The sequence below is a fragment of the Schistocerca gregaria genome, chromosome X, assembly GCF_023897955.1.
Source record: "Schistocerca gregaria isolate iqSchGreg1 chromosome X, iqSchGreg1.2, whole genome shotgun sequence".
NCBI lineage: Eukaryota > Metazoa > Arthropoda > Insecta > Orthoptera > Acrididae > Schistocerca > Schistocerca gregaria.
This window is the reverse complement of record NC_064931.1, coordinates 521,010,855-521,020,592: the sequence shown is the minus strand read 5'-3', so window position 1 is coordinate 521,020,592 and position 9,738 is coordinate 521,010,855. Positions and strand designations below refer to the sequence as shown.

General features: G+C 40.1%; 1 protein-coding gene across 1 annotated transcript in view; it reads right to left on the bottom strand.

Moving 5' to 3' along the window:
- Positions 1–8,307: 8,307 nt before the first annotated feature.
- The window catches only part of LOC126298175 (GS homeobox 2-like), a 65,482-nt gene continuing 64,051 nt past the window's right edge, over positions 8,308–9,738 (bottom strand). The window contains exon 2 of the mRNA XM_049989484.1: positions 8,308–8,618. Coding sequence (XP_049845441.1) covers positions 8,308–8,618 — 311 coding nt within the window. The remainder of the gene's footprint in view (positions 8,619–9,738) is intronic.

Below are 9,738 nucleotides of genomic sequence, written 5' to 3'. Positions count from 1 at the left end.
TGATAGCTTGCTATGAATTTACGATCGAGAAGGCGTATCTCTTTCCTTGTTAAAGAAACCCCGCCTCAACTAGGCACACGCAGTTTATTTTCCGTTTACTTAAACACGTTTTATCATCTCATATACTACTTCAGTGTCGATTTCATTTTCTGTCTCAGTCTTCTGTCAGAGGATAAGAAGTTGAGAAAATTCGACTAGTCAATCTTAAAATTACCTTTCCTAAACTTGGGATAATATCCGTTGTTCTCTTGTAACATATGGCATCTGTTTGGTGTTACGTAGTGTTAAACGCCTGTTTTAAAATATCTAATAAAAATCTAGATTAGAAAATTATTTTCCAGAAATAACGGAATAAATAGGCCAGACTTACCTTATTATCTGTGATTACACAATGCTTTCTTTTTCCTTGTAGCGCTTAAGGTTGGGAACACTGGCTTTTACAGCTCGGGATATACCGACTAATTTTATTGTTTTACTTACAGTTTTTGACACTTCCTGTCTATCTGCATATACAGTTAGAGTATAACGGAGCGTACCAATGTCACTGAAATAATTAGTAACCGTTTCTCAGTTTCATAATGTTTCCACATGCGGCATGGAAACATATTCTGCTTCATCTCTTAATGTGTATTTGTTTCATGTCGATATCCTTTGTTCCCGCAAGTCTTTCTTCTTTTCCTAACACAAAATACGGAAATAATGGGATGAATAATTTTCTTGTTATGTACTATAGTAGCACCTATCTCTGTGGCACTATGGTTCGGAGTCTTTGTTAAACTGTATGTCAACCTATAACACACTGGGTAAGTCAGTTTCACAATCGGACGAAGGCAAGAGCATACTTGTTGCAATAGGACCATTCCTAGCAGAGCACTGTGGTGTTCAAAGCAATCTCCGGGTCGATGAAAGCTACACATTACAGTATTATAGCTGAGGTACACGTTATTTACTTGTCTCAGTCCTCCGGGAAAACTCCATCCATTAGTTTACTTAAACGTGTAATATCGTGTTTATATATTGCTGTTAGTAGTTCGTACTTTCTGAAATACTGTCCGCCTGCTTAGCTGGGTGGTGACGTGCTTGCCTCCCATCCAAGTGAGTCCGGGTTCGATTCTCGGCCCGCTTGGAAATTTTCTCCGCTGGTGGACTGGGTGTTGTGTTGTTCTCATCATCATTTCATTCTCACCACGGGCGCCAATTTGCCCAATGTGGCGTCGAATTAAATAAGACTTGCACTTGGCTGCCGAACTTCCTCGGATGGGGCCTCCCGGGAAACGATGCCATACGCTCATTTCTTTTCATTTCTGAAATACTGCATTTAGTATCTGCCAATGTACGATTCCTTGTCAGTTTTTACTGCATTCGCTATCATAAATGTTGACAGCTTATTCCAAGATGCTTTCAAACTTCATAAATACGCTATATGAAAATTTAGATGGGGATCAACATGACTGAGAACAACGTTATCGTTGATAAATGTAACATTATGAACGGAAATTACCTTCAGTATGACCGAACTAAGCTGACTATGACACAGAGAACGGTAACTTACGCACCAATGAACATATCTGATAACTTTCCTAAAGGATGAAGGTGCTGATAGACAATAACAACAACTATAAAAACAAATTGAAATAACTGTTGCTAGTTAAAAGAGGGTGTTCGTGTATGCATGTTCGTATATCTAAATAAGACAATAACAACAACTATAAAAACAAATTTAAATAACTGTTGCTAGTTAAAAGAGGGTGTTCGTATATCTATGGAATTTTAAAATAACCAAGTACTTAGCCTATCGAGAAAACTAACACTTAGCGCTGCCTAAAGCGCTACTGTGTGTGTTGTGCACAGCAAACATGGAGGGTATTACGTGTGTGTGTGTGTGTGTGTGTGTGTGTGTGTGTGTGTGTGTATGTGTGTGTGTGTGTGTGTGTGTGTGTGTTTCAATGCTAAACAAAAGAGCGGGTGCAGCTCTATATGTTTATTGCGTTCTTTCGTTCCGAGGCGGATACATTAATAAGCGACTATCACAATACGAAGCTTATCTCGGAGCTGCCTGCCCGACCGTTACAAGTTTTCAATAAGTGCGCGCAGCTTCTACGCCATTAAATATCTCTTGCGACGTAAAATTGCAGTGTTGTATCTGCGACGGGGGATGCTCTGTCCTCAAATAGTATATTGAGCGGCGGAAGGCGTAGCGAACACACCCACAAAGCGGACCATTGAGGCACCCCAGGGCCCACCCCACCCCTCGCAGCCGACATAAGTGGTGACTGTCAGATAAATTTACGATGCACTTAAGTACAAATTATTCCGCCCAATAAATAATCGCATTACGGCGAGCTAGCAGAGACAGATTGAATGCCGATTTCTCCACGGCTAGAAGTCACTTCTTTCCCCAGCCGGCGAATTTTTAGCTTCTGAGAGGTGTCTTCCGTACGTTGTATCTAAAACCGGCCATCTCGCAGTGCTTACTTTCGTAAAGCTTTACATTCGCAGCATAAAAACGTATCAGATGCTGCACGAAACGCTGCAGAAGGAAATACAGAAATAGGCTGTAATATGAAAGTACAACCAAACTTTCAGGACTCTTTCATCAGACGTAAGAGAAGAAAGTGTGTTACGTGGACATTGGTAAGAAAGAGTTTCACCTCTTATGCTGGTACTTCTTTTCCTGCATGTTTCCCACGATAAATTTATTATGATAAGCTGCAAGATGAAATAAAGAGTTTCTGAACCCATACCCTGGAATATATTTTCTTTTTCTTCGCGCGAAGGTTTGGTTTACCTTTACGACACATTCCATGTATGGATTTATTCCATTTATTACAGTTAACAGCACAGATGTCTGCTGTATCTGGAGGTGGGATGCGGATTTGTTTGTAATAGGGAACCATACACCAAAGTGTGGCTGCTGTTTCAAGGTCGTGTACCTCCATGTAAATTTAACTCTTCGAGTGGGACTACTCACAGCAGCAGGCGACATGTTGCTAACCTATTCCCAATGTAAGACATGTGGTCTTCCGAATCTAAGGACAAAATATGTCGTAATTTCATTTATAAAGAAAAATTATTGTGACCGTTTATGCTTAATTTCACCATGATGCAATGATTAATAGAATCGCAGAACTCAGCACAATGAATAAGTTTATTTTAAGGTACGTCGTTATGAAACCAGCCTTCTTCCTTAGGCAATTTATTGTAGAGAAGTGAAAGTCGAAACACAAATAAAATTCGATTCTGAAGAAAACATATTTTCCGTGTTGCATCAAGAACAGAACATGTGTGTACTAACGGTCTATCTCCTGTCTTGAACTTCAGACAAAGGAAGAAATGATTGTTCTCTAAAAGGAGGACAACAAGCATACAAGAAGTCTTTCGATAGTTTATTGACCGGCCTCGAGAAATGTGTTTGGAGAACAGTGCGCTTCAGAACTTTGTTTTAGATATCTGGGATAGATTTTAGTAGCTCATGTTAAATAACTTACTTATACCTGCCGCCATAGCCTGTTTGGCGCGTTTCGAGAATATCTACTATTTCTGTGAGGAGCTATCTTTTCATGTCACAGATCAACAAGATAAAATATTATTTACCCCAAATGGCTTGTAAAAGAATTGCAACCGATGGTTACAATTTACTTCTGTGATATACCGAAAGAAAACAACAAAAATATGAGCAACATTCAAGAGATTACCTTCTTTACCATGGAAGTTGTGTTTCATAATATGAAAAAGAAACAAGAATTCATGTAACTTAAGAGTAAATTAAGTACATTAAATATCTTGTAGGGTCTTCATAGAAAATAGCAGAGATTTTAAGAACACAGAACTGGGATCAACAAATTGAGAGCTCTGAAGATGAGCAACATTAAATTTATCAGATTGAAGGCAAGAGGACATGCTCGACTGTCATAGCTACAAGCGGGATGCATGTTGTTCAAAATGGTTCAAATGGCTCTGAGGCTCTGAGCACTATGGGACTTAACATCTGAGGTCATCAGTCCCCTAGAACTTAGAACTACTTAAACGTAACTAACCTAAGAACATCACACACATCCATGCCCGAGGCAGGATTCGAACCTGCGACCGTAGCGGTCGCGTGGTTCCAGACTGAAGCGCCTAGAACCACTCGGCCACCCCGGCCGGCGATGCATGTTGTCTCTTGTTAAAAATATGTAAATCTGTCTTCGATCCGGAGGTTGGTTTGATAGTTATAGTCAGTTGTAAGTGTTTGAAACTGCAAGCATATGTCACGAACTGTGTTCTCCGCCACTGTGATTGCATACTTCTTAGCGATTTCAGGAACGAAGCACCTATAAGATACAGATTTATTTTCTCTCATGTGTTTTTCTAATAATAATTACAATAATAACAGTAATACAAATATAACTGTCTAATATTTGGCGGGAATGTGGAGCTGAAGCTAATCTGTAGTTCATTGTGAGAAAGGGGACAAAATAATCGAATCATATTTTGATTTGTGAGTCTTTGAATATATCATCACGATTAGTAAAAACTCTTTTTTATTCTGTTGAAAAATATATGATAATCTACTGCTGAGATTGAAAACTTCAAATCAGTGCAGTAACATAGTGCTTTTTTGTGTATTCCTTGTAATAAGATCAAGGAAGAAACACATCCGATGAGTTGTACTCTGGGATTAGAAGATGCGAGTTTTTTCACACATTTCATAAGTAAAATAGTTTTTGACTGAGCTACGATAATAGGTTTTTCAAGAATATAACTAGACTGAACTATATTACGACTTGCTGATACATTTATTTTATTGCATAACATCTTCACTATTGTGCTTCGACCTTACCTCATTAAAAGTATATGTTATGTCCACGTGATCGTCCATCTTGTTGTGCCGTACCGCTGCTGCTTGAAACATATATCAGAATATTTTTGTGTTGATTCTGATAAGCGAAACTGGTTCCAGTTAAGATCGAACGGCTTCAGTAATGTTAGCCAGCGTTCGCACAGTGTTTGAGCCAGAAGAATACGTTGTGCTGTGTACTTCACAGTCCCGTGTAAAAGGTAATTATGGAAGGGTAGTTATGAAAATAAAAAGATACTTTGGAGTTGAGGAACAGAAATTGATTTATAAAAGTCGAAAAATACAGGAATTATATCTTACGTGCTATAGAGTGAAAGTTTTCAAGGCACTTCTTTTCAAGTTTCAGATCAATATAAACACATCACAGACAATTTCATATTACATTCACAATATTACAAAGGACATTTGATGTTTCTGTACCTTATGCTTTTCCCACAACACAGCAAAAATTTTGTGAACAATTTTATGTATAGGATAGAAAATTCTTAAGTTTTGGCCAGTAACGAAGATATTTTTAAAATACTATAACAGTCCATAGTACCTCAATAAAGCACATAGCTTTTCGTTACTCACTCTTAAAGAAATTTTTTCTATAATGTAATAAAAATAAGTTAATTGCGATGTCATTTATCAGCTCTCAGAGCTGCGCTCATCTGTGTTGATTATTCTGTACCAAAGATACAATATGGGTATTTCGTTCAGAAAATAATTTAATCCGTTCATCTTCAGAAGACTTACCACTAATACAGCACTGAAGAATTCCTGTTGAGATCAATAGTTTACCTCTGGACGAGTAGTTCTGTCTAACAACGAAGCTGCTGGTTTTAAAGCTTTTAGAAAAACAAAGTTTGCTATTGCGGGCCACGTACTAGTAAACAGTAATCTGCAGATATATTGGTTTATATTACGTCTTGCGCCAACGAACTCTGCAATTGGTTTAAAAGCTAAACTAGTTATTTAAAGACATTTCGTAGTGAAGGAAGGTACTAATATAATTGCGTGTAGCTTATCTATTAATTGTAAACGTATCCACTTTCGTTAACGAAAGTCATCGCGCTAAACCTGAACTAAATTTAAGTGCCATGTAAATCATTTCTAGGCGTCAGACAGAAATGATGAATTCATAAAAATGGAAAAAGTTTTCTAATATATAGTATTTACGTAAAAGTAAAATGAGTTACTATGATTAAGTATTCCCTCACTCCACCGTTCGAAATATATTTAAAGGTTTAATAGTAGATAAACATATACATTTCACATTGACAATGATCATTGGGAACATCACCGAAATTATATTACCGAAATTATATTATCACTTTCAGCACTTTACAAAGATTTTCTGCGTGTAATGATTAACGATAAAATATATGTACAATGTTAAAGAGTTACTTTATCTCTTCGCACAGTTTGCAGTCCATATTCAATTAAGTAAGATGGCAAGATACATTTGAATGACACTGTGAGTTGGCCTACCCATCTGACTTCCCTAATTTATAAATGTCAGCAACAGACGTCCATTTTCATTTCTCACCTTCATTGACTTGGTAAAAGCTTTCTCCACGTATCATGCTTTCACAATTTTATAGTAACAGCTAATCAAAAATGCAAGCAAGAGAAAAAGAGAATATTCTTGTATTGAGTGATAATTTCTCAACAACGACAAATATATTCCATCACTGGTCCTTTTCTACAGCGATGTTATGTGCAACAAATCAAATGAAAGTTGATTGACTACTGAATGCAGTTTCTTCATCCCTGTTTGAAGAGAGACTTGCCGTGAGGTAGATTAGAAAATTTTCGTTTGGCACATTTTCAGTCTTGTTTGAGTTGTATCGAGAAGAAGAAAATGAAAAGGCCAGAATACTAATAAGGACTGCGATCATTCATGCCCAGATTTTTTTAGAACTAGAAAGTCACGTAAGTGCTCAATGGATTTCGTTGACTAAGGGGATACAAAGAATTGATCGAAGTCTGAGATCCTTTCTTTAGCGAGGAATGGAATAAGACACCATGTCTGCCAGTACACCACATCTGCCAGCACACACATTATCCAAGTATTGTTATAAAAGTGGAGGGAACGAGACAATGTCGGAAGTCTAAATCTTCCCTTCTGTATTTAGTAGGTGAGTGGAATAATAAATAAAAGTGATATCAATAGCACTCTAAACGTATTTCTGCTACCCGTTTCCATTGCCATATTTATCCCCAATATTGTTCGTAACCTTATAAGCTTTGAACTTGGAAAGATAAGTAGCTGCTGGGAGTCAGCTAAGTCAGCACAACAAATACCTTCTTATTCGCAGGTGACGAAACAATTTTAGAATACACAGAGGATGTCCTGCATAAATTCGTTCACTCTATAAACAAATTTATGAAAGATACAGCTACAAAACTTCGACCACAGAAAACTAAGATCGTAACATTTCCATTCTGGAAAAAAGTTGTGTCGAAAATTTGGTAGTAGATGAGTTTACACACTTCATATATCTTGAATGTTATGTCACGTACAAAAATGGCAAGGACATTGAAGGTAACGTTGAGATTTTCTCTCGAATGTGTAACGCGAAATGTTGGACGATGCGAAGAGACAGCAGACGAAAAACAACAAAATGTTATAGAGTAACGTGTGTTCCAGCAGTGCAGCACGGCAACGAAATGTGGGTGATAAAACGCAGAAATGAATCCCAGACCGAAGCAACAGAAATGAGATCCTTACGTGCAGTTAAGAGATTTTTCGAAAGGAGACCACATAAGGTACTTAATTCCAGTTTACAGAATATTACCGCTTTATCAATGAGAGAGTGACAAGAAAAATGGGATCTTGCATCATGCTTCAGATCAAGACATCATGCAGGTATCCCGACTATAATCCTATCACAGCCATTCCTCGCTTCCTTTAACTGCCATATAAAATTAATATCATCACTTATCAGAAAGAGGTTCCATCATGGCCGCACCGTTTCCCAGCCCTTCTGCACAGAATTCATTTGTCCGGGTCCCCCAATGGCCACTACGACGGCAGATCACAAGAAGATACTAATCTTCGCTTGCAGGAAGTACAGTACCGACAGGTAAATGTTGCTACGTAAATCGATGAAAGCTATCGTCCCTCAATGGAAGTGGCTTAATTGCTAATTGACCAAAGGTAAATAAATAAAATGGAAATATGATTATATAAAAACGAACTACACATCAATTCAGTTAGAGCCAGAACTGCTGAATACAGAAATGAATAATTCGAACGTCTGAGAATGGATGAAAATCAAGTACCAAAATTAGTTCCATGCACTACTACTTCAGGAAGACGCAATGTGATGTGTTGCTGAAGGTGGTAAACTATTAATGTGGAAGACGCCAAATGGTCTGGCCCATCACTATGAACAGCACTCGAGCGTAGTCCGTGGGCTGAGCTCCAGGAACGTAAAGTAGACGTCACGATCTGGGTAGGATGATCTCTCCCGGCCTGGTCAGGCGCGATAGTGGTGCTGGCGGTGCAGCTTGCTGGCGCCGCAGCAGCAGCGCTCGACGGCGCCGGAGCCCGCTACCTCCTTCTTGGCCTTGACGCGGCGGTTTTGGAACCAGATCTTGACCTGCTTCTCGCTGAGTCGCAGCCCGGTGGCGATCTCGATGCGGCGCAGCCTGGACAGGTACATGTTGGCTGCGAACTCGCGCTCCAGCTGCACCAGCTGCGCGCTCGTGAACGCTGTCCGGACGCGCTTGTCGCGCCGCTCGGCTGCAGTGCCGCCGTCGTCGCCACAGCGGACGCGTGTACAGGCCGCTGCAACAGTGCCAAGAGGCGTCACTGGACAGGATACCAAATGCACCCACTGAGGGAAAAAGGTAAGCACCTGGAATAAACGATCCGATGTAGACGAAATTTCGTACGCGTACATACACTGATCTGCCAAAATGTATGACCACTACTAAAATGTAGACTTTCACGGCCGGAAATATCATGTCCATTATACTTATCCGGGCTGTTATGCCGTGGTCGGTTGATGAATTTTGTCTCAATTCCCAACGTTTCGTCTCCGACTGCGGGAGACATCTTCAAGGGGGTCCGTAGGTCGACTATCGACATATAATGGACATGTATGACCACTGCCCACTTTGAGACTGAATGGTGCCTGGTGGCGTTCCGGGTACGTGAGGCACTAAGGAAAGTACGAGTGTAGATGCAGGCCAGGGATGAGTGAGGAATCACATTAGTCACAATAGTGCAAAAAATGGGGAAATCGACTGACACAGCAACTTCTACAGACAGATTGGTGTGGCATGAGGCCTGGGAATGAAAGTCTCGGGAACGGCAAAGACGGTCGGCTGTTTGAGTGATGCTGTCGTGAGCACGTATGGAAAGTGGCTGAAGAGCTGTGAAACTACGAGGAGGCGGCAAGGTGTTGGGCGTCGATGCCTCATTACAGAACGTGCAGGTTGGAGGCTTGCCAGTTCTGTAAAGTAGTATATGCTACAATCTGTACCAATGTTGAACATGGGGCATCACAACAGACCACAATTGTGTGTCCCCTTGTTGTTCTAACGACATCGTAAATGAAGACTGCAGTGGGCACAGGATCATCATCGAGATGGGCCAGGGGATCAATGTAAAAGTGTTTACAGTTCGGACAAATCACATTTCTCGTTACACCAGGTCGATGATGCTGTTCGGATAACCGTCATCCAGGCAAAAGGCTCCTCGAAACTGGCATCTCGCCGTGGATTCAGGCTGCTGGAGGAAAAATTATACTGCGGGGGACATTTATCTGAGCTCCCATGAGACCTGTGCTAGTAGTTGCAGGCGTCTTGACGGCTGTCAACTAACTGCATCTCTTCCGATTTTATGTCTTTACTGTCAGCCTAATGTGACCACCACCTATGTTTGACGTTACCGTGGAACAACC